At 37.9% G+C, this 25607-nt stretch overlaps 1 protein-coding gene across 2 annotated transcripts in view; it reads left to right on the top strand.

Moving 5' to 3' along the window:
- The window catches only part of ILRUN (inflammation and lipid regulator with UBA-like and NBR1-like domains), a 43796-nt gene extending 19686 nt beyond the window's left edge, over positions 1-24110 (top strand). The window contains exons 3-5 of one of the 2 annotated variants that reach the window (XM_048496057.1): positions 5119-5316; positions 7528-7856; positions 19710-24110. In XM_048496057.1, coding sequence (XP_048352014.1) covers positions 5119-5316; positions 7528-7856; positions 19710-19745 — 563 coding nt within the window. In that variant the 3' untranslated portion in view covers positions 19746-24110. Of the gene's footprint in view, positions 1-5118; positions 5317-7527; positions 9744-19709 lie in introns of those variants that run through there. The other variant, XM_048496056.1, reaches the window with a different exon arrangement.
- The last annotated feature ends 1497 nt before the right edge of the window (positions 24111-25607 follow it).

Below are 25607 nucleotides of genomic sequence, written 5' to 3'. Positions count from 1 at the left end.
TTAAGCTTTTAGAATTCAGTCACTTTAAGTATTGATAGACTGCCTTTCAACTAAAAGTCTTCCTAGTTTAGAAAGTCTTTGATTTACTTAAATTAGTCGTGATGTCTGAGCATGCACAAATTGTGGAGTTATTTCTTGCCCAAAGGCAGGAATTGTAAATCTTCATCTTGGTTTATGGGCAAGAAAAATTCCAATTTGTTAAACCCAAACCCAATTTTTTAACCCAAATTCAGATGTTGAAACAAATTGGTGTTAAATTGATGATTTCCTAGAGTCTTCCATGCACAATAAAGAGATGGGAAGCATAAAGCCATGAATTCCAAGCTGAGTCGTCAAAGAAAAGTGTAATTTCATCTTGAAGTTTGGTGTTGGAGGGGACACAAACTGAATTCTAAATGTGTTTGGGGGGTGGGTTGAGAATATGGTAGGTCTATAATAATTCATATTTACTAATGCTGTACCCTGCTACTACTAATGCAACTAATGTCAGAGGGTATCCTTGCACCATTCAGAAATCACACTGTAGATGAAGGTAACTACTCATATTTCCCCTTGATTTCTGTTCCCTCTGTAGTTCTACATGGATAAAGCTACTTGTTTCTCTTTCCTAGGATTATATTCTTAATGCACATGCACATTGGTGAATCTTGATACTGTACTCTGTTTCACATAAAGATGTTAATAAATTGTATATTTCTCTGCCACAGAACAAATTATGCTGGACCTTCTTTGTTGTAGAATGATCCGCCTGGGTCCTAGTGTCTACCTATCCTTGCTCTCCCCATCTGTTTGAAAATGAAAATACATTTTGGCATAAATACTATTGTATGAAAGTACCATGTTCAGTACTGCACAAAATAATGTTTTTGACAGTGCATACAAATGAATGATAATTCTTATATTTGTTTGGAACTGTAGTCTAGTGCGGAAGCATACAATTTTCTTAACTGCTGCATCTCAACTGACCGAACTAACATCTTTCTGTGAAACAGACTATAGTGATTCCCTTCCACAATCAACAACAGTTGGGCTAACAGTTACTTCAGGAAATGTAAGAAGCACATCAGCCACCACAAGGAATTCTTAGAGAATATTCATTCTTTACCATTTTGGAATTAATCTCTTGTCATGGAGGCTTTCTCTTTTTTATTTATAACTGATGGAATAAAGACAGTTAGCATTTGAAAACCTTGCTGATAGCTTCATTTCATTGATCAGTTGGTTCCCATTGTAGCTTTGTCACGGCTGTTTTCAAGATTAGCACGATATCTGCAGTATCTATTTTCAGCTACATTGTAATTGGAGTGAGTTGTCGAATCAGCTGCAAATTTAGAGTATGGCGGCTGTTGATTTGATGCTACATCTTTGCGTGGAAACACTTTCTTGAAGGATCCAAAAACAAAAACCATGTTACACTTCATATTAAGAACAACCAAATAGCACAGCATAGTATGCAAACTTTCTAGTTACCTAGAACTTTAAATCAGGCTAGAAGTTAAGACCTACACAAAACAAACAAAAGTAATAGAAAAAGTAACTTTGTTCATAAGACCTAAAATGAATTCTCTGTTCTTTAGTGGGCACTGGATGGAGTTAGTATCAGATTGCTGCCAAATGAAGCAAAAAATGGAAGTATTTCCAGTTGAAAACGTAAAGACCAATAGATGACCAAATGTGTCTCTGACATCACATAGTACATTCAGGTCCTTTGAAAGAGTGGAAGCAAAGGAAAAAAATGTTTTTTTCTACTTTTTGTAAAGCTGAAATTTACCCAACCAAATTCAACTGAAGGAAGTAGGAAAGCAGTAATGCTGTAATTCAGCTTATGTAGATTTTCAATTTACTTCAGTTGTACCCGCCTTTCCCCCCAATGTAGACCTAGAGTAGCTTATATAGTTTCCCTCTGCGATATGTTATTGCAACAACCATATAAAGTACCGTAGTCTGAGAATGTGTCATTGGCTCAAGGTAACCCACTGAACTTCCACAAGAATAAGGATTTGAACCTGGATTTCCCGGATCCAAGTCCACCATTCTAACCACTACATAATGCTTAGATTAGCGCATCTACTAACAATAGTGTATAGTATAGTTAATGCATGGGCTACCACAGGGGACCCCCACCTTTTTGAGCCTGTGGAAACTTTTGGATTTATGACATAATGAGGTGGGTGCAGACACAAATGGCTGACATAAATTGGCTGCCGCAGTAGTTGGAGCCAGCTACAAAATGGTTATCACATATCACCTTCAGTAATAAAATGAAGATCTTTGTGCTTTGGCTGCAGCCAAAGCCAGTCAGATCTCCAGTGGTGAAAGCCCTAAGTGATTCTAAGACCATTTGGTGAGAACCAGGAAAGGTGGCAGTGGATGCCGCATTGGGAACCCCTGGGCTACTATATTTCCATTTGTTCCCATTAAAGAGACCTGTGTTTTCCTTTGGCATCCAAAACACATTGATAGCCGCATCTTTTGCCCACTGAAGTTGACTTAGAACTCTTCCTTGGATATTGGCAACAAGGCCTTATGAACTTGACCTGAAAAGTCTGTTTTCTTCCTTCCCTTGTTTATTATTTCAACATCCAGGCCATTTATTTCTGGACAATTTGAAATAGTGCATCCTGTTGTATTGCATTATGAAAAGTATTCCATGGATTTTATTATTAGATTTTGCTACGGAGCCCGCCTGCTGCCTATGCCTGCCTTTAAATTTGGATCTTGAAACAGTTCTCCTAAATATATAGCTGAAATGATATTGCCGGGGGGGGAGGGGGGGTAAAGTAAAAACCAAGCTGTACAAAGTTTTAAAACTCATAACATATTAAGTTGCGGGATCTAGCTCAAGGATGAAATAATAGGTTTGATTCAGCCAATCCTCCAAAGTGTGGTTTGGAAACATGCTACCAGCTCCTTCCTTCCTGTTATACCTATTTCCTCATCCATTCGTGGCTTTCCTCTATCATGATATCCAAATTGGGTAAACAGTCATTAATCAGAAATGCCTTCAACCATGATTTTGTGTATCCAATTTAAACATGTTTTTTATTTATGATTTGGAGATTAGCGCAGGCCATGGAGTAAATACAGATGCCAGCTTACTATTTGAAAAACATAAAGTTTGCTTGTTAAATGCTAGAGTGCAGCACTGTGGACAATTGTAGGTACTTCTATAACATTATATGTGGTCCTTATCCCTCACGATTGATTCATTCTATTGGTATGAAATAAAGTTGTTTTTTTATGTAACATATCATGAACTGCTGTAGCATTATGTCAGAACTTCCCAATTCTTTGTTTATGGACATAAGCAATTGAGTATGAGGTTAAGAAGTATTGTGTATCATCTATATTATCCATAAGTTCAGTTCACAGAAACTGTATTAAAAATCTTTTAAAGTACACGTTCTAGTTCTCAAACTATAGTAGACTTGGGACTCCCATTGCAATTTAAAGGTTTCCTTTAAACCCATTTCTTCCTCAGCACCACCCCTAGGTAGAGATATGAAGGCCCTTTCCCCCGAAACACCCTTTTTTCACTTTTTTCTCACAAAATAATGGACATCTGAGGGAGTATTAGAAATTTTGTAATGAAATATTTTCTCTTTTCGAATGAATGAAATGCTTTTAAGGAGGACATATAGACACATATAGCTCATGGGAGCAGCAGTGGCTTAGGAGGTTAAGAGCAGGTGCACTCTGATCTGGAGGAACCGGGTTTGATTCCCAGCTGCTGCTTGAGTTGTGGAGGCTTATCTGGGGAATTCAGATTAGCCTGTGCACTCTCACACATGCCAGCTGGGTGACCTTGGGCTAGTCACAGCTTTTCGGAGCTCTCTCAGCCCCACCCACCTCACAGGGTGTTCGTTGTGAGGGGAGAAGGGCAAGGAGATTGTAAGCCCCTTTGAGTCTCCTATAGGAGAGAAAGGGGGGATATAAATCCAAATTCCTCCTCCTCCTCTTCTTTGTCTTTGTCTTCTTCTTCATCTTCATCTTCTTCGCAGTCATCGTCCTCTTCCTCCTCCAATATGTTTCTGTGCCTGAAAGGAGACCAAATCTTCCTGAGGGGAATATGCATTGGGGGAACATGCATTGGTTGCATTGGTCTCAACAGTTGCATGATGTCTGTTGTCTTTTTGTCCTTTTCACTTCTTCCTCAAACACATTTACCCACAGACTGAAAAAAAACTTGTCCTACCTTGCAGGAGGGAGGGGAAAAAAGATCAGAAGAGGGTAGAGCAGAAACTGCATCAAAGCCGCTGATGAAAACTGAAAGTTTCATTTAGAATTTGTCTCTCTAGTTAGAAAAAATTAAGTGCTAAGATACCATAGGGTGCACCAGCTTGCCATTTTCTCTCAAGTACTGAGTACATTTGCAGCTTTGCTTGTACAAAACTAAGGCATTTTAAATTTCGAATTCTATAAATGTGTCAGATATTGCATCTTATATGCTAAGTAAGTTATATAGTATGCCTTTTGTATTGTTAAAGCAGCTAAACAAGTTTAGGTTTGATAGGACAGTAAATATTGCAGTTCAATTTTTCCTGGAATCTGAGTTTTTTCTGGCATGGGGGACAGAAAAAAAAAGGATTTTTCCTATAGCTCCAAAATGTTTGGAATTTTTTTTATCTACCCCTTGACACCTGTTTCTTTATTTATGTTTTAATTTTTAAAGGGACTGTAGGCAGGCCCTAGTATTCCGAGATGAAAGCCAAAGCAAAATACTGTTCAGTGAATCATTCACATACAATAAAAATTTGCCTAACATTTAAGCTAATATAATTGTTTAAGCTAATATAATTGTTTCGTGGTAACAGTTAATTTTTTTTACCATTTGCCATAGTACAAAGCTGCTGATTTCCTTTTTTGTTGTTCTGATAAAGTTAATATTTGACCATCAGTTGAGTAAATCTGCCAGCTCAAATGGCCAGCCGTAGCTGGGAGCCACTCTTGTACATATACAGCAAAGTTCTTTTTATATCTGCCAGTATATTTCTAAGCCAGCTTTTGCCCTCAGCAGTGCCAATATGTAACAGAATTGTTTTTTGTTTTTGTTTTTTGGTTAAACTTTCCTTAGGGGTTTTAACAAGATGCTTCAGTGTAATCTTTGCTAAATTCCAGGGACAGAAGCATGGCCTCCAGGCGTTTGTCTTAAATATGTTGGGGGAGACCAGTTTGGCCACGTGAATATGGTGATGGTCCGATCACTGGAGCCCCAGGAGATTGCAGATGTCAGCGTTCAAATGTGCAGCCCCAGCACAGCGGGAATGTATCAAGGCCAGTGGCGAATGTGCACTGCTACTGGACTCTATTATGGAGGTAAGCGTGACCTTTTAAAAAGACTCTTTATTTCTAATGATAATGGATCCATCAGAGCTTTTGAGATTGCTTGATTTATGTCAAAATACTACATGCTAGCTACCACAGACCTATTTGACAAGAAATATAGGGCGTTGGAAGTTAGCGTTCCAGACAAGCCAAACCAGGAATATTTTGTCAAACGTTGCTACCTCCTGCAACCTCCCTAACCCAGTCATAGTATTCTTTCAGGGTGTATACTAAAGGAGGCAAACTTTTTAATCTGTGTTCAAATAACTTCCTGTGCAGCCCTATGTGCTATGTGAGTTTCCTCCTCTTTTTGCACATAAAAGAGGAAGAAAGGCAGGATTGCCACCTTTTTTCAATTTCGTTGAAATGCATCATCTTCAAATTACAGTCAATTCGGAAAATGTCAATTGACTCCTTTAAAATTTCTGTGACAAGTCAGTCTAGAACACAATACTTAGCATGAGTCTTCCTCTTCTTTTAACAAGTACTTTGCCAGGAGAGGGAGAGGGATTGTGATTTCACAATGAAGGGACTGCTGCTATTAAGGAGATAATTTTTTACTATTTAAGAAAAAAAGCCCACACAGTTGAAATCTACAAATACTCTACATTAGCTCAGTTCGAATGTAGGCTACTGCAATTTTGGACACATTGGCCAATTCTGCACAATACAAATAAAAACATTTTGAGGAGGAGTTCTGCACAACTCCCTCCCCCCCAAAAATCTTGAAAATGTTTTATTTCCTCCTCAAAACATTTTATTTGGAAATGCTAAACTAGCAATCTTTTTTGCCAAAACATTTTGGAAATGTTTCCTTCTTGCTATGTGGAAAGCAGGAAATGTTTTATTTCTCCTGCCTGATTTTGAAGCTTTCACTTTCGTTTTCTCCACCGTTTTCAGCTGCTTCAGTGATTTTCTTTGCTATCTGCCACTTGCTTGAAGTTTCCCAGGGATGTTTGCTCACCTGGCACTGCAGATGCCCACCATTTCTATCATTAATGTACATTAATAAACGCAGTATTGCTTGCTGATTATGCAAACGTGTTGTTTTTCCTTTTTAAAATTTTTAAAGGTATCTTTGAAGCTACGGAGACACGATATGAGAATCAGCAACATGCACAGATTTGATTCTCCGTACCTTTGATGATACCTCACAGAATTTAAAAAAACTAGAAAGAACAGCTGTTGCTGAAAATGCTTTATTTTTCCACACTATGTGGACAAAAAAAAAGCCGAAATGTTTTAATGTTCTGTGCGGAAAAAAACATCGATTTCAGATGCCCTAAAATTACATATTTCATTATCAGTTATTAAGAGGGCAGGTGAATCAGTGGAACAACTGCTCAGATTTATCATTCAGTAATTATTGTTTCTTGATTCTGGTCCCTGGGATAACTTGTCACATAGTAGGGTTCCTATGTTGTTTTTGGAAATGTGAGCATTCTGTGTCTGGAAAATGCACAAGATAACTGGGTCAGCATTTCAGTCAATATTTGCAAATGACAAGTAAAGTAAAATGAAAAATTCTGCAAATGTATGTGTACACTGAGAATATTATAACATTTAATTTTATTTGTAGAAGGGTAGAATTTAAATGTCTGAATTCCCTTTCTGTCTGAAGATTGTGGTCGTGCTTGTTATATTAGTATTTTTCAGACCTGGGTTGCGCTTCCAAGAAAAGCTCTCTTGCAGTTCCTATCCATTGCACTGTTGAACTACATGTTGGAATTTTTCCCAATTTTTGTGTAGCTAGCGGACTCCCTCAAGCCTGAAATTTACCCATTTTCTTGTGTACTTTTGTTGTTGATATTTGACATGGTCAGCAATGTTCACAGTCTGCTGTTCTGTCAACAGGAGGATGAGGTAAATGAAATATGTGATTGGATTACGTCTCCAATTTATGGAGACTTGTATAATCCATATCATATTCTAGAGATGGATTTGAATGATTAGCAGTAGGTGGCAGTATATCCCTGTCTTCAGAGTTTGAGTACCAAACTTTTTTGCATAGTTTTTGTCAAGTATCTGCTGCTGTTGTAATTCTTCCCCATTGTGGGAAATGAAGCCTACAATTGATACTGTAAATAACTTGAATTTGTGTCTTGTTGTCATTTAAGTTTAACTTGTTGTCTTTTGAGAGAGTTTGTACTGACATGATGTAATAAATTGAGTATTGTACTTACTTAACTTTCCCTTGCACAGACATCATTTGGGTGATTCTCAGTGTGGAAGTTGGAGGACTATTAGGTGTAACGCAGCAGCTGTCATCGTTTGAAACAGAGTTCAACACGCAACCACATCGCAAGGTAGAAGGAAACTTTAACCCGTTCGCCTCTCCGCAGAAGAACAGGCAACCAGATGAAAACAACTTAAAAGACCCTGGGGGTTCCGAGCTAGACACAATCAGCAAAAACACATGGGGGCCTGCTCCTGACCAAATTGAACAAGATCAGACTGAACTATCACAAAACTCTGTAAATCTCTCCCCCAGCAGTCACTCAAACAACTTATCAGTAGTGACATACAGTAAGGTAGGTGCCCTGGGGGAACAAGAGAATGGGGAAGTCATGAGTCCATGGCCTGTACTGTGAGAGTCTCCCTTGTGCCTCTGTCTGATCTACTCATGAAGAGTCTGCATTTGAGTGTTTAATTTGCTAGGTCCTTGCATTGAATTCAAAGCGAGTGAAAGCATGGCCATTTTCAGATGCTTTAAATGCTTTATTAAACTAGCCTTCTCGGGTTGGTGCTTGCGTTTTGAGAAGGCAACAATTTACAAAGCTGCTTTTCAATCAGTGTTTAAAATTGTAAGTATATTAGGTGGTAAGTTTCACAATAGACCAGCAAAATCTGGAAGATATATCCAGTGTATGTTCACTTTTTATCTTTTTGTTTTGTTGTTTTCAGCTTTAATTGATTATTAAGCTTTAAATTCTGTGTCTGGAATCCAAGGAAATGTTTTATGCAGGAAGATATGTTAAAATGTGCATTACAGGAAACATGGGGGATTATGGCAGACTAAACTCAGTTAAAAAGAAGCTGGAAGATATAGGAAGATCTGTCTGGAAGAGCTGGAGGTAATTTAAAACCATTACCGTAGAGAATCTGTAGTACAGATTAGAAAATACACTAACAGGTCCCAAGCAATGCCAGCAGGGCTACATACAACTACCAGTGAATATTTTTTTGAAGAAGTCTCTGCTCAGCCAAAGACAATAAAAAGGATTGCAAAGCCTAGTATACATTTTAGTGGAAGCCAAAAATGAAATTTGACAACAAATTACTGAAGATAATATAATATTTTAGCTAATGAACATGAGTATCATGAATGGAGCTTCCTGTTACAGCTCCCTGTTTGTGTCCCCTGTTTAATTTTTAATGAGGCATTGGGAAGGGCTGCCACTGAGAGAGAACCTGCCCTTGTTAGAGACGTGCTTTCTGTTTGTCCAAGCACTCTCTAAATTCTCACCATTATCTAGAAACGATCCAAAGAGACAGGAGTATTAGATAACTAATATCTACAAAGACTACTGAAAGAAGGAAATGAGACAATTGTAGCACAGCTTGTAGACTTGTTTGCTTCAGGCTTTCCTGCAGAGATTCATATACCTGAATCATTGTTTTAGGGAATATGTAAGAGCGAACTCCCATAGTGACAAAGTATGATATTGTAGACAAATTATCATACTTTTTTCACTATGTAATTAGTTCCTAAAGAGTAACAAGCCATGGTATCCAGATTTTTAAATTCATCCAAAAGTTCTTAAAGAACTCACATGTGCTAAATACATCAATAATTTTCACAGTGTAAAAAAGCATATAATAGTGTACTCTGAGGCACATATGAGACAAGTCCCATCCACCACTGCCTTCTCCTGACAGGTTCTAACCTCATAGTAGAAGTATTTGGAATTATTGGGAAAGGGATTGACAGCAATTTGCAGAATGCCATTATACAAAAATGTTATAGACCTCCCATTTAGAATTCTGTTTTCCCCTTATTAAAAAGACTATCTGTGATGTGTTTAGTATATACAAACCTTTATTTTCTGAAGTGCAAAGCTTAAAGTAAAAATTTAAAAACTGAAGCTATGGATCTTGTAGACACTGATTAGTGAAGTAAATAAACTTTCAGTTATATTAATGTTTTAATAGTATTGATTATTACTCTTGATTATTCAGAACCCAGTCTTGCTGGTCACTTGGGATCATTCTCAATAAAATGTGTATAGGATTGCAACTGTTGTATACAGTGGCGGTGGACTAAGGTCGAACTGACATCCAAATTTATTGGTATTCTTTAATTATATTATAGGAATGTTTATTTCCTGAGCTTTCCCCCACAAAAAGACAAGTTCTTTCTGTTTCTGTGTGATAATACTGAGGTCTAGTGACCAGATAATAAAACTTCCATTTGTTTACTCCAGTGTTTTTTCAGCTTTATTCTCTTCACGCCTCTCTCCCCCTCGCCAGCCTTCCCAGCTAAAGCCTAAGGCATGCTTGGGTACCTGTGGATGCAGCAGCTTCCAGCTGTATCACATTGAGTATATTTGTACTTGCTCTTTGAATAAGACATGTATGTTTTTAAATTCCAGAAATGCATCAAAATACAATTGATGTGTTTAATCATATGTGTTATATTTCATGTTTAAACCATAATGTACCTTTAAATTCAGTAAGAAAGCGTTACGTATGTTTCATCTTTTTCCCAGAAGTCCAGAAAAAATGGACTCTTCCTTCTGCCCTCATGGGTTTTTGGAAGTTTTACATCTAAGCATGACGCCAGAAAGTGTACAGAAAGATTGGTTAGAAGATTGGACCATTTTCTGTATGCAGAGGACTTAGAATGTTTGTGGCTTTTCTTTCTTAGGTTTGGATCAGATGATTCTCAGTCACACACAGTAGTAAAATTGGGAGGTATGCATTTAATGAAATCAGTTTGCAGCAATTACAGGACAGGCAACAGGATTTACTACTTCACATATGAAACTAATTGTCATGAGCTGACATGGCATCTGACCACTTTTAAAAAAAACGATTACATGCATTTATAAAGCAAACAACTTCTACATCACCACCTGAATCACAGTCTCTAGATGTTTAAAAGTATAAGCACTTTAACTGTGATGGAAATCGAACTATTTAAAATCAATATAAGAATGCTGTTCTAGTGGTGAATCTTCCAAAACATTTCTATCAAATCTTTAGTTTTTCAGCAAACATGACAATTTTAGCATTACATACAATTCATTGCATAATGCAAAGAAGAAAAAAAGAAAAGAAGATGTGTTAACAATTCATAAAAAGCAGAAGGAATGTTTTCTCTCTTTTACATTCCATAATAAAAATTACTCAGCGTTCCCAAAACTTATCTGTACATTATAAATTGTTCATCTAATAACCATTTTAACATGTACCACTTAACATTCTTCCAGACATTACACTAATGAAAAAACATGACACAGTTGGTCATTAAACGAAGTAGAAGTTAAAGGTGAAAGACCAGGACTTGAAAGTGGTTTAACTTTATCCCTCTCCAATAGGATGGCACTTATAGCTAAATTCTTCAATTCTACCACTGTTTATTAAAACTACTTCAGATGAATTTCAGGCATTTTCTCAATGAAATTTCCAAGATCAATATGTTTTTGTTTTCTGCAAACCATGCTTTCATATCTGCCAATTTACTACTCTTGTAACATTTTATCAGTAAATAAAGAGCCCTTTGGGGGTAGGGCAGTATATAAAACTAAACAATAATAAAAAAAAAAACCCCCCCCCCCCCCCCCCGCAATTTCTATTAACTGGGCACACCATGATTTTGATGCTGCCTGATGTGTTTGTCACCCTCCAAAACATTTCTTAATTGATTTTTCCCAACATGCAAGGATAGCTAGTTTTACTCAAAGAGGTTCATGAACAAAAATAATATTTTAGATTATATATTCATGGAGATTTTTCTCAACCAAGAGACTGCCAATGTTTGCTGTTATATTAGCTCTTTTCCCACTTAATAATTAAGATTATATTCTACCAAAAGATCAAAATTTTGTAACGTCCAAATATCTAACATATTGGTCACTCCATGACATTGAACAGATTTTAACTATGTTGTTTCTGACGTGGCCTATTAAATCCAAGCCATTTTGATTTAGATAAATTTACTTTTTCATGTTATATCACCCCAGATGTGTGCATCAGGTTGACCAGTTTTCTTTTTTAAAAACCTTGAAAATCTCAACTAGAACTGTATAGAATTGCAACAATGTGCTGGTCCTCTTTGAATTTAGGGATAAAGTTGGCCCAAAAACCTGAAGATAACATTAATCACCGAAATGAATAAATTTATTCTTGGATGTTTTCATTACAAAATATATCTATCTCTTCAAAACATCAAAGAAGGTTGCTTTGAAAACTATACAGCATGGTGTAGTTTTTAGGAGCGGGTGGGCTCTAATCTGGAGAATCTGGTTTGATTCTCCACTCCTCCACATGAGTGGCAGAGGCTTATCTGGTGAGCTAGATTTGATTCCCCACTCCTACATTCTTGCTGAGTAACCTTGGGCCAGCCACAGTTTTTTGGAACTTTATCAGCCCCACCTACCTCACAAGGTGCTGTTGTGGGGAGAGGAAGGGAAATGAGTTTGTAAGCCCCTTTGAGTCTCCTTACATGAGAGAAAGGTGGGATATAAATCCAAACTCTTCTTGTTACCCAGTGATCTTAACTTCCATATGTAACTGTTTTAAGGGTGGGTAGGGGTAGCACGCATCTTTGGGGAAGAAAAGCTGATTTTATCTTTAAAAACAGGGAAATCATTCTAGTTGTTTGTTTGTTTTTAAATCAGTATAAGCACAACCTAGTTTTGGCAGGCGACTGTATCCATCATAGAGTTCATTTTGGCCAATGCAAATTTACAGCATCTGACCCTCTAAGAAATTTTAATGGAGGAGTCAATAGGTTTAACAGTATAAGTATATCCAGACTTTTACAGCATCTCTGTCTTTCTAAACTCCTTAGAAAAGGTGATGGTCAGTTTTTATTGCAGAATTCATACTATACTTTCCCCAGTCTTGTTAATCACCTTATGACATGCTATTTTTTTTTTTTTTTGCTTTTTGTACCAGTTGGAAGCCTAGTAACCATCTTCAGAGGCAGCCCACGTAGGATGCATCACAGTAGCTAGCCTGAATAGAGTACAGGTAGCTGTTGATAGATCATACTTCTCAAGAAAGCGATATTGTTGGTGCCCCAATCAATCTTTCCCAATGTTCCAGGCCCATATGACAAAACCTTGTTCTATTTACCCCAATGCTGATGGGTTTTCCCCCTTTTCCCAGCAGAAGAATTATAATCTACTGAGATATGCTTTTTAATAGTATAGCATGCTTTTTAATAGTATGCTTTTTAATAGTACAGCTTCATCTCTTGGACACCTTTAATAGTATAGCTTCATCTCTTGCACACCTTTGTAATTATTGAAAAAGCCCTTAGCTCAGTGATAGAGGACATGAGTTTCATGAAGACAGTTCTAGGTTAAATCCCTGGCATCTCCAATTTAAAAAGGATTTCAGATAACAGAACAGACCTTTTTGCTCCTCAACACTGTCAGAAATTGCTGCCAGATGAGGGGCTGGCCAGCTTTTCCATTCAACCTAACCCAATTCTTCTCCTTGCCACAACCCACATCTCTCCTAACTTTTGTCCATTCAGGTACCATGATCCCCGCCCCCCAATAGGTTTTTCAGTGGTCAGAGGATACCCCTTGTTCCCTTTTACACTAGTGCAAAAGCTTTTTGGATCCAACTCAAGATGTTGCTGAGCTAGATAGACCAGTGATTGAGTACCATATAAAGCAGATTCATAGGTGAACTGTTAAGACATGTTAGAATCCAGGAATAATAGATTAGGATTAGGTTGAATGTGCTGTGGGAATTCTTGGCTCCTTTTTTCCTTTTTGCTGCATTGTTGCAATCTCACAATGCATTGAGGCATTTTCCACTTGGGTCTGGTATGTGTAATATACATATTTGGAGCATTATGAAGTCTGTTCAGTTCAGAAAGACATAACATGAAATTCTGCAGTATAGTAATCATTCAAGAGCTGAAATAGCAACAGAAACCCGTTTAATGAGCATGTGTTCCAGATGTGCAGAAGGGTGTTTGGTTCTAATCCATAATTTTAGACTGTTGGCTGGGGACTGAATAAATGATCCTTGACTCCTTTGAACTTGATTAGTCTGTTATGCTTAGCATTTTCTCAAATTGTGAATTTTAACCTCATAATTTATACTGTGTTTAAAGTGATAAGCTAGAAAACTTGCCTTTACCAGATGTCCATGACTGCAGAGTGCTCACATAGCCCTGTTTCACCCTGCCATGTCAGTTATTGGCAGCAGGGAATAAGGATGAGGTTGCCCTGATTTTCTTTCCTCTCATACCAGAAAATAATGAATTGTTTTAATGACTTTGCTCGACTACTTGTGCACAAAACTGGATCTATTGGGAAAAGGCCATTTCCCCCACAAGTAGTCTCTTGCGGGTTAGGTGAGGATGATGCATGTGAGAAGTTGTTTCTTCATGTGCATTAATACTTACTGGGTAAGGGCCTAATCCAGGGGCGCTTCAGATGTACATGGACTACAATTGGCAATGCCAGCAGGGCTGATGGGAGTGAACATCTGAAGCACCAGAGTTAGACACCCCTGGCCTAATCCTTGTACTTTCAGGCACTGGATCTTTATAGGTGGAAGTGTATAGGTGGAAACAGCGTATCAGTGACTTGTCCAAATAATCTGGCAGCTCTTGGCTTTGCATTTTTTCCATTCTGCCCCCTAGGATTTATCATTCTGCCTAATATATTTTTCAAAAATGTAGAAGTCAAAAGGGTTGTACAGATGCACATAGACATAAATAAGAGTTTACACATGAAGCAATGTGCAGGATCTGAACCTAATCCAATAAGAATTCTTCAGGTGTAGAGATAGCTGGTCAATAAGTCTCATTACAAATATTAATTTGTTTTAATTATTTGTGGTGGGGGAGTTGATTTTAATGGTTTTAAAATGTGATTTACTCATGTGTGTTTTAAATTGTTAGCTACCTTAGTGTCCCTTGGGAGAATAGAAAGGTGGAATATAAATTTTGAATAAATAATAATATAAATAAATAAAATAAAATAATAAAATAATATATTATAAATAAATAAAATATGCCTTCCACCTTTTACATGTCCTTTGCTAAAAATCTGTGTTAAGCAATTACAGGTATTTATGGGTCATGTTAATAGTATGTTGTGTTTATGTTGATTTGTCACTTTAATCCACAGAACTCACAGTACTTCTTTCATTGGCTGGCAGTTTGAACTAAGAGCAAAAATAGAGAAACAAAACCTGTTCTTTCTGTGAAACAGCTACAGTTGCTCTAGAAAGGTTACATGATACTGCCTTCCTAGACTGTACCACCAGAGTGCAGGGGGGGATGATTGAGTGTTCCAGTAGGTAAAATATGCATGGCATGTGAAAAGATGCTTTGTCAGAGTAATGGGGGATTAACATGGCTTTCTTGCCATGATGGGGTAGGAGAACATTCAAATGTGATTTTGCCGCATTATGAAATGGTGCATCTAAGGTTGGTCAGTACCTTTTCTGAACTTGTAGGTCAAGTTTCAGTTAAGTAGGAAAGGAGGACACATGGATTGTGGGAAAGAGCTTTGACTTGCTACATCATATTTGTATAGTATGCTTTGAACAACATGTAGTACAAAATGCTCTGTTCATTTAGTTTACACAAGTAATTCAAGAAAGTCAAGGTAGTTTAGAGAAGCACTGACCAGGAACGAGCCAGGAAACAGTGATGAAGAGAGAGTGAATTTGATAACATTATCTGATAGTGACATCAGTGTACTCTGAGAAATTTGTTTTCTCTTGCAGCCAAGCATCAAAAGTTAACTTATATATATTATTTCTTTAAATCCCATCACATACAAAAGTCAGTGTGTTAAATTTATGCACTTTATAAACAACTCAGTGAAAATAAATTATGTATTTCAGTTTAAACCCCAGCAGATATTTTATTAAGAATCACAGTCAAATTTTGCAACTAAAAAGCATTTTATAGCTCATGTTGAAATTAATATTATCTATTAGTAATATTATCTACTAGATTTCGAGAGTATCTATGAAATCAGTTAACGTACTTTTTTTTCCATTAGACCATTTGGCTGTTTGTCCCCAGCTCCTAATTTCAGAGAAGTGCTTTTAAATCTTGCAAATATTAGAAATGATTGGAAGGCTGTATTTGCATCTCTTGTTCCGCTTTCCTTTTTGTTTTGTTTTTAATTTTTAGGTGTTATCCGTGCAGGAGGGAAAATCAGTATTAAGATGGGGTAGGAGAGCAGACCACTCCAAGATTGTGAACAGGAATTTAGTATTTTGTTTTTAAAAAATCATATAAAGATTTGAAACCTGTGTGACTCAATCCAATTTTAGACGTGCATTCAAAGAACTACTGTGTTTCCCTGAAAATAAGACAGGGTCTTATATCCATTTTTGCTCTAAGAGATGCGTTAGGGCTTATTTTCAGGGGATGTCTTTTTTCCCCCATGACTTTGCGCCCCGCATGTGACCGGATCAGGTGTGCCGGGGAATCCATAACTAGGGCTTATTTTTGGAGTAGGGCTTGTATTTCAATCATCCTCCAAAAATAATAAAAAAATCATGCTAGGGCTTATTTTCGCGGTAGGTCTTATTTTCGGGGAAACGAGGTATGTATGAGTGCTCCACTCATAGAATGGATCTTCCAGCCTCTTTTCCCCACCCCCATTTTCTGGAAAGCTTCTTCTGAGCATAGGGGTATCCTTGGGAATTCCAGGGTCAGCCTGCAATTCATATGGCAAATCCAGGAATATTATTCACCACCACAATCTATGAGACTAGAAAGGCCTTCTATCATGTTTTGATACAGCCCATTGTATGTACATAATGACAGTGGTAAATGCTGAATAATGACATCAATATTTTAAAAATCCATTCATACAGTTCTAATACTTATAATATCTCATTTCCTATTTCTCTTGGTTAAATAATGCATGTTTTTATGTTGTTACTATAGATCAGTTGTTTATGAATGATATTTGTATTAAAGCTATAGTCACCTTTATCTGTGGAAGTTTGGTACATTGTGTGAAGTGCAGGGCCAGTTCTCCTTCCTCAGGCAAAAAATTGAAGAAAACTATTAGAATCTTTAATTTTCATTTTAATTCCATTAATACATGAGTGAAATGTTCTTGCACTATCCAGATAAGTATACTGCAGTAGTAGTATGCTTTATTTACAGTCAAAGACCAGGCAATAGTCCAAGTTAAGATATACATAAGTTGCTGTAACTTAACAGCTAGAAAGATTTAAAACAAATATCACATAATTTAAAATGGTTTTAACAAATAAGTTAAGCTATTAATTAAAATGTTATAGCTTAAAATAAAGATTCCATCATATGCCTTTTATAATATCTCCAGGCAAATTTGGCAACTTTTTTTTAATCCCCTTTTCTGTACCATCAACCAACGCTGAAATAAGGGTTTTCCTATCTGATCCGGGCAATTTATTCAAAACAGGATTAATAACGTTTTTATTTTGGCATCTAGAGTTTTACAGTAAAAAAAAAAAGATGTTCTATTGTTTCTGTTGTATCCTCGGAACATGAACATTTACATTCCTCAAATGTTTTTCCCTGATATTTACTTGTTAGGACTGAGGTTGGTAGAGCATTATGTCTTATTAAGATGAAACTTTTCCTATATTGTGATATATCTAAGTGGTTAATATTACGTGATATACTGTGGTGAAAAGTTGAGGGTATGCTTTTACAAGTACTTCAGATACTGTTCCATACATTTAACACACACCTCCTTGACATTTGGGAACGCTGTACTGCTTAAGATCAATGCAAATATCCAAGGATATTAAATTGGGTACAATCCTAAGTGGTCTTCTGCCGTTATAGCAGGAATTCCACTGGTAGAAGAAGGACACTACAGACCCCCCCTTCTATTCAACAGGGTTCCCTGATTTTTAGAAACAGAATTTCAGGGTCTTTGGTGGGTTGCATTGGGAAGGAGCCATGGGAAAAACCTGTTCTGTCACTTTCACTCAATTAGGGGTACTGGGTATCCTACCACTATTTTCCTACATCTCATCAAGGGAATTTGTGCTGTAAAATTATAAGAGTGCTTTAGGGGGTCTCTTGAATGTTATAAGTTGGTTAGAATTTGAGGGTGTCTTATTTATGAGGTTTGCTGACTGTTTAAACTGTATATCTTTGAACTCTGATTTTAAATGGCTTTGTTTTGTTAACACATCTTAGGTTGCCTAAGAAAAGGTGGCCTTGTGGATCTTTTAAATAAAGAATAATTCCCCCCTTCTGTGTTTGCAAAAACTGCTAAGGCTGTGTTTGCATTATTTTAACAATTCATACTAGAGTGTATAGAGATTCAAATTTCTGTGTGTTTTTTCTAGTGGGTGTTTCTATTTCTAATATTTGGAAGTTCTTCAAGAAAGTTCTGCTGTAATTGGTCTGGCTAGCATAAATATCACTGTTTGTTACAGTTAACCTTGGGACAGTCTTGAGAAAAACCCTTTTATTAAATAAAGTCTGTTACTTTGACCCACAATAAGCAACTGAACACTGAACTTTGTGTATGTATGTTTGGGAAAATGATAGTTTTAAAATACAATTTGCCAATTTCAGCAGACTGTTCATATTAAGCTTCAGGTTTTACCGTTAATGTTGAGTTCATAACGTGGTTCTTACATGGTGATAACTAATGTGAAGTTTTTCTTTTGGTTCCACATAAGAAAAGTTCTTTCATTCAGGGGATGCATTCAGTTCACTTTGTTGCTTAGCTTCAGCCTAGAGTGGTCAGCTCTAGGTTAGGAAAATATTGAAGACTTAGGGGTGAAGCTTTAGGAGGGCAAGGATTGGCTAGGGAAGTGATCTTAGCATGGTAGAATGCCATAGAGTCCACCCTCCAAAGCATCCATTTTCTCTCAAGGGAACTAATTGCTGTCATCCGGAGAAAAGTGGTAATTCCACCCCCCCACCTGGAAGTTGGCTGCTTTACTTCAGCCTGCTCTGAGATGTGTTTTTTAAGGAGTATACTGTATTTATTAACCAATAGGAAATTCCACAAACCCTGACTTCCCCTGCCCAGTGGCTTCATTTCTTAAAAGATTTTTGCATCACTACCTTCATAATGCTACCTTGAATACAGTCTTATTGATTTTTGTAAAAAAAAAAGAAGTTCAGAAATATCTGTTGCTGGGTAGAACTGACAGGGAAATGTGGAAGTTGTTTGTCAGTTTGGGATCTTAAAAAACTTTATGTGGCATCTGAAATATTTTCTTCGGGTCTGAAGCCCAAAAATGCAAAGCTAATATCTGCAAATTAAAAATATCTTTCCATCCCTATAACAGAACACGCTAGGTGGGTAATGTAGAAAACAGACATGATGATGAATTGCAGTTTTTAAATATAGTTTGTTTCTTGTGGATAATGTGTGGCTTTACAAATTATCCTTCAACAGAATAAAGAATGCCTGATAAAATCATTTGAGATACAAAACAAAGACATATCAAAAGACATATCAGCTTTTAGGCATTCATTTGTGCCCTTTCTAGCCCAGTGGATAGCCATATGGGAACCTTGCATAAGTGTGGCTTATATCAATACAACTTACCTTGGCTTCAGTCAAGGGGAAGCTGACCAATTGCAAATAAGGCTTATAGAAGTTTATTGTGTGTCTTTTGGCATTTAAACAGGGTCAGCTGTGCTAATAGCTCCATTTCATGCTTGCCACAAAACATATGAGGTCCACAGCTCAAGGTAGCATCACTGGTTGGAGACACAAAACCAACCTTCAAGCCTAGTGAGCAGTTTTGTGTGTGTGTAAACTGTTGGCACTGGGACTGTTCTGAGCTTAAGTACATGTCTCCAACTGGTTCGGATTTTCAAAGTTGTATAAGAAATTGAAACACTGGCATTATGATAACATTTCACGACTGCTGTATCTCAAATGTGCTAGATGTATTCAATATCCCAACCTGGAACCATGGATCAAAGACTTGTTTTTCCAGTGTAGTTGATGCCTCTGTAGACTAGTACAAATGACTAAATATTGGTGTTGATTGGCAGCTGCATATGTATGCTTTGTAGCATTGAAATGGAAGGACTGGGGGCTGGCTTGAAACATGTAATGACAGCAGCCAGCTTTAAAATATAAGTTGCAGGAGATTTTGTGCAAGGGTGGTGGTGATCATGTGATGGCGTAGGCATGATTTGGCTTGTTTCCTCTTCTGAAATTAACTTTTGTCTCTTAATTCTTTTCCAGGGTTTTCATGGTCCTTACCCCTTTGGACAGTCTTAAACAAAAACGGGTATCGTTGAGAAGAGAATTTAACAAAGATCGGACTTTGGAGGGAGGGGGAGTTCTTGTGACTTATAGAAGATACAGCATGAACACCCCTTCTTGGCTCCATATCCTTGGATAAGATGAAAACAAACTATAACTTTAAGACTAGGTGTTTCCAGAAAAAAAAAACCTAAACTAAAGTATGCATGTGTGAATGCTGAATTTCAGAGTGCTGTTCAGTGCTATGGGAGAGAAAAATACACCTGTGTTTTGTTTAGAAGTCATTGTCACAGTTAATTAGGTAGCTTGAAAAGAAATTTTAAAAAATTAAAACAGAAAAGCCATCTCTTTTTAAAAGAAAAAAATATTTTGCCTACAGAGTGGTTGTAGACTGAGCAAATGTTAACTTTTTTTTCTTGTTCACAACCTTTCAAAAAAGGACAGCGTGCATTTTTATGACGTGCTTGCTATGAAATGGACGACTGCTTAGTATTTTCTTGGTTAGCGCAGCTGCTATTTTTATACATCAGGTGTTTTTAATTTGTAGCTGCATCAATATCCGGTTTTGAATTTTGACAGCATCTATTTTTTGCCTTTAATCTGCTGTTGGTATCATTCTTCTGGGCATGGGGTGCATTAGTCATCTGCTATTTCTCTGTTAATAAAAGTTGATCAGACACAGTTTCACTCTTCTTGGGTAGGGCAAGGAGATAAAAAAGACAAGAGGACTGAAATGGTGCAGGAGGGTTTTCCTTGGCTTTCAACCACATTCAGATTTCCAAAACTTGTGAATGGTTAGCATATTGAAGTATTCCCATATTAATTAATGTACAGTAACAATCTTTGAGACAATTATGCATGTATATGTCAGTCTTGTGCCAAGAAACAATTTTATGGTAGAGCACCAATTTTTAAATTTCATGTTACTTCCACGTGTAAACTTTACATTTCCCTTTTTATATTGTGGTAGTTTCAGTTTGATTATTTGGCAATACAAATACTAGCTTAGCCGCGGAGACTAAATTGCTTTAGGCATATAGGAGAAACAATAATCAATGGCCTTCTACTGGAATTCTCTCTGTTTCATCTGCTTTCTGATTCCCTGAATCTTTGGTGTTCTAGACTGGTTGTCTCTGTGTGTGTGTGTGTGTGTGTGTGTGTGTGCGTGCGTGTGTGCGTGCGTGCGTGCGTGTGTGTGCATATCAAAGGGGTTGAGCTGTGTGCAGTCCATGAAGAATGATAGCCATATATAATTGAGACCAGGTTGTCCAGTTCCATAGGAGAAAGTTACAGAACATGGTCTTTTGAAATTCTTGGGTGTTGAACAGAAGCTTATCAAGGGGAAATGGCGCCCGGGGGCAACACCTCTTCTGGGCGCTGCCCCACTCGGGGTGGGGGAGCTCAGCAGCGGCTCAGGTGGCCACTGCAGCCGCCTGCCACTGAGCCCCCTCACCTCCCTGCAGGGGGATGGGGCTTGGTGGCGAGTGGCTGGGGTGCATGCTGTTTTGTCATGGGGTGGTGCCCGGCGGCCCCCCCATGACCGATAGGCATGCGCCCGGGGACATGGGTGACCACATGTCCCTATAGACCATACGCCTCTGGTGTTGCATCAATTTGAACTGCTTTGCAAAGAAGAGGAGAGGAGGAAGGGGGTTCTGTCTAATTCAGAAACTTGAACTAGGCCGTAGCAGCCATCTGCCAAAGATAGAATAATATGCAATGCCCTCTTCCTTTCATCTCACTCTGAAGACCAAATTTGCCTACTCTGCGATAATTGAGGGAAGTATATCCATACTGATGGAGGTTGTGCAGAACTTTTAGTAGGGCCCAAAGTAACGTATCCCAAGCTATATTGCTTAATTGATTTGCATAAAGGGCCTTTTAAACAACCTGCAACACTTTTCACTGTCTTGTCTTCCACCTGAATGTATGGACAGCTGGGATTGTGTGGTAGTGAGGGGAGTCATTTAGGTATTCAGTCTTCTGGTGTCAATTCAGCATGTCCTGAACATGGACTCCTTTTGTCACCAATCTAATTTGAATAATCTTTCCATTAATGTGGCCATACACATTTGGAGATATTATTTCAAAGAGTGACTCTTGAGATGGAATTAAAGAGGAGTCCACTGGAACCTTAATGAACATTTTTTTTTCATTTTTAGGGTTTCTTTGGACTCTTGTTCAGTTTTGCTAGAACAGATTAGTATGGCTATCCCTCGGGAATTATAACCCTTGTGATGAAAGATTATGGAAGTATAGGAGTTGGGAATTTTTAATTTTTAAAAATTTATTTAATTTTTTTGCTCTTTGATATTTTTTCCCAGCATGATTCTCCAAATATATAACTTAATCACTATGGGCAGTGTAATGTATTTGTCTCCGAATGCAAATAAAGGTATAGGAAAGGACTGTGTATAGCAGTCATGCTGATTGATTTAATTTTTTCCCTGCTTTGGGCAAGCAATTTCCTTGATAGGTAAGTGAAATGATCAAGTAGACTGTGTAAGTCTTGTCGTGTGTGTGTGTGTGGGGGGGGGGGGGTTGCTTTTGTAGCAACACTGGAAGTCTTCCAGTGATTTACATTTGGCTACTATCAGACCAGATCAGAAGGGCTTCATTTTTTCCCCTTCAAATCAGTTATTCACACTTTTACCCCATCTAAATTAACATCTGTTCTGGACATATGTTTTCTCTTTCTCTGGTTTGCTGATAGGGAAAGCTGGTATATACTGCCAACTACTGTTGTCTTGTGGCGTGTAGGAGTGCCCGTTCTCTGCCAGTCATCTAGAATAGTGTTTCCATGTGCCAGTGACTCTTGGGAATAGAGACATCACTCCATTAAAGGAAACAAAAGCCAGAGCCAATGCCTAGGTGTGATTGTAGCAAGCAGCCATCTTCTTAAGACGTGAGTTCTTCAGATCTTCCGGAGCATAAACATAGCTGTTATGTTTGCGAATGGTCTTTGTATAAATAGTAGCAAAGACAACATTTTTGTTTATTGGTGTTGGCTAAGGAGATAATCTTTTCTGTGATGACAGTAGGGGAATGTTTAAAGTGCTCAGTCCTCTGACTACGGTTCTTTTCCCAAGGAAATGTTCTTACTGTGATATAAGCATTTATTACATACTGAACCTCTTAGGTTCAAGTTGCCATTGATTTGATGATTTGGAGGTTCCGTGTAAACATCTTTAGAACTGCCTTGCTCATGATATACTTCCTGTACAGGTCTAATTTCATAAAGGATAAAACTGTACCTTGTTAAGTTCCAAATTTGGTATGAATTTGCCACAATTACATATGGTTGAAAGCTCTTAAGTGCTTTCCAAATTTTTGTGATTGCAGCAAAATAAACATTCCTCCTATCTTTAAGCATCGTACTGTATATCTGACTATATTTCCTCTTTCCCTCCCACATGGTCTTACAGCTGTAGCAGAAATATGAATGACATGGCCCTCAGTCCCCTTGACACTTAGCCCACTGTCTTACCATAGAGGTAGCTAAGTATTGCTTCACTCATTACCTGTTTTCCAAGTGAGGTTTGTGTTCATGATTTCAGAAGCTTCGCGGGTGGCCCTACCGCCCTGAGTTTCAACCTGCCACATATAAGCATGTGCAGTCAGCTCTCGTTTTCCTCTTGAGTGACTATCTCTGGAAGAAATAATAATGGATTCCTGAGAGGAAGAAGCAGTTGTTATAATTTTAATAAAGGGAAATTTTGAATTTCTGTTAGTATTTTGTTAGCTCTGTGTGTGTGTATGTGTGTGTTAGAGAGAGTGAATGTGTGTATTAAATAAGAACTCTAGCCCAAGTTGTTGGGCTAAAAAATGCTGATAACCTCCGCATCTGAGAATGTGACTCCAGCCTGGGAGAGAAAAGCTTCCAGACTTCTCATTGAGAAGCTGGGTTGGCTTTGAGCCCCTCTGGCTGGAATTAAACTCTATCCCTGTCTGGGGATGGATGTCATGCTTGCATTAGCAGGCTGGGCCATGTTGTTGCCCTAATTTTGGGCAGGGGAAGGTGACGGGTATATCCTGAGGCTTCAGGGATTTTGGAATGTGTATTTACCACCCATCCCCAGCTGTGGATGAGTGCATCCTGAATCTCTGTAGATACAAGTGTAGCCAGAGTTCTCTGGGGTTGAAAAATGCACGCTGTCCTACATCTGGGTTTTCATTTTTTCCCCTCTTGGATGAGTGAGTGTTTGACTCTGCAGCCTGTCTTTATTCTCTCTGGGGGGAGTGCATGTGTAGAGCAGGATGGTGTGTTGCTTCATTGAGTCTGGGAAGAATCCTGTAATAGCACATTGTGGAGGGGGGGAAGGACACTTTTTCCTTAATGTATAAATGAATATTTGTATGATTAAATTAACACAAAACAAATCTTTTAGTGGTTTTGTTTTTATTGGATGAGAAATTATTTGTTGGATAATGTTCTGCATTATTCTTTTAGAATCAATGGTACCGATTTCCCTTTCTGATACATTGGAGGTTCCATGCAAGCCACAACCAAGAAAAAAATCAATGTAATTTTTGTAGTGTTCTTGAATATCCAGGTCTTTTAACAAGTAAGAGCTAACTATTATTTTAGACAGCAAAATAGTAATCTAATATATTTGTGAGGGTAGAGTTCAGCAGTATAACAGCCATCTGAGGGGGTTTGGGCAATTGCTTGAAGTTGTGTGTGTATTTGCCATGACACCATCGTTGGAACAACATTAGCAATCCACTTTGCCACAGTTTTTCTCAGCTCACGTCTCACACAGGTCAAGTGAAGCCGAGGTGTGTGTGTGTTGTAGGAATAGTTCCATGCGCAGCAATCTATTAGAACAGCCTTAGAATTCGCACACGTTTATTAGATACTAAATGAATTTGAATAATTTAAATGGCTACAGGACTAGGACTACATGACACTGAACACTTGCTAAAATTACACTTGTGCAGATTGTACTATAGATCTTTGACTTGTGGAAGAGGTATCCCAAAATATTACAGGTTTAACATGATGATAGCTCAGTACACATTGCCTGGAAATCACACACATTCCATTGCACATCTACCCTATCTGAAAATATAGAAATCGGCATTGGCTCGTTAAATTCCCAGCCATTTATTGTATGCCCAGAAGAAATGGGTGCCTTTTGATACACACATACCTTCCTTTCTTCAGTGGCCTGACTTTATTGGTCACAGCCTCAAGCCTAAGACATATGCACACATTGTTGTAAGTCAGTGTACTATAGTGATTACAGTGTTGGACTAGCACTGGCTAGGAATCAAGTCTTAGTCTGTCATAAAACTCACAGGGTGACCTTTACCAAGTCACATTCTCAGAATCTAACCTACTTTACTGGTTGTTTCAGAGGATAAAATGGGAAGGAGAGAGCCATGTATTCTGCCCTATACTCCTTGGAGGAAGGGCAGGATAACATTTTGGCCTTGTTGATTGTCCCATAAACCATTTCCACAGTGCATGCCCTCATGTACTTCTAAGATGGTAGCAAAGTGCTTCGTTTCCATATTTCCATTCCTGACACAGAATCACCTTGCAGGCCATAACTATGGAGAATTCCAACTAAAAAGATCTATGTTGCAATTGTATGTTATGTCCTGTAATATATCCTCTCATTCAGCAGCCTTGGGCTTCTGCTAGTGAAGGAAATGTGTAAAAGCAGAGGGAAGGGATCACTTTAGCAGAAACTGAAGTTCAACCGGACTATTGATAAAGCAACACCTAAGGCTAGTGGTTCTCTCCCTGACGTTGGGGATAGAAATCTAATTTTTGCATCTTTTCCTGTCCTTAGATCATGGGAGAATAGAGACCTGAGACTTTTGGCGAAAATAATCTGATTAGGATAATAGTCCTGTGTTACTACCCCT

The sequence above is a fragment of the Sphaerodactylus townsendi genome, linkage group LG05 (assembly GCF_021028975.2).
Source record: "Sphaerodactylus townsendi isolate TG3544 linkage group LG05, MPM_Stown_v2.3, whole genome shotgun sequence".
NCBI classification, from domain to species: domain Eukaryota; kingdom Metazoa; phylum Chordata; class Lepidosauria; order Squamata; family Sphaerodactylidae; genus Sphaerodactylus; species Sphaerodactylus townsendi.
The sequence above is the reverse complement of the archived record's forward strand: the minus strand, read 5'-3'. Positions and strand labels throughout refer to the sequence as shown.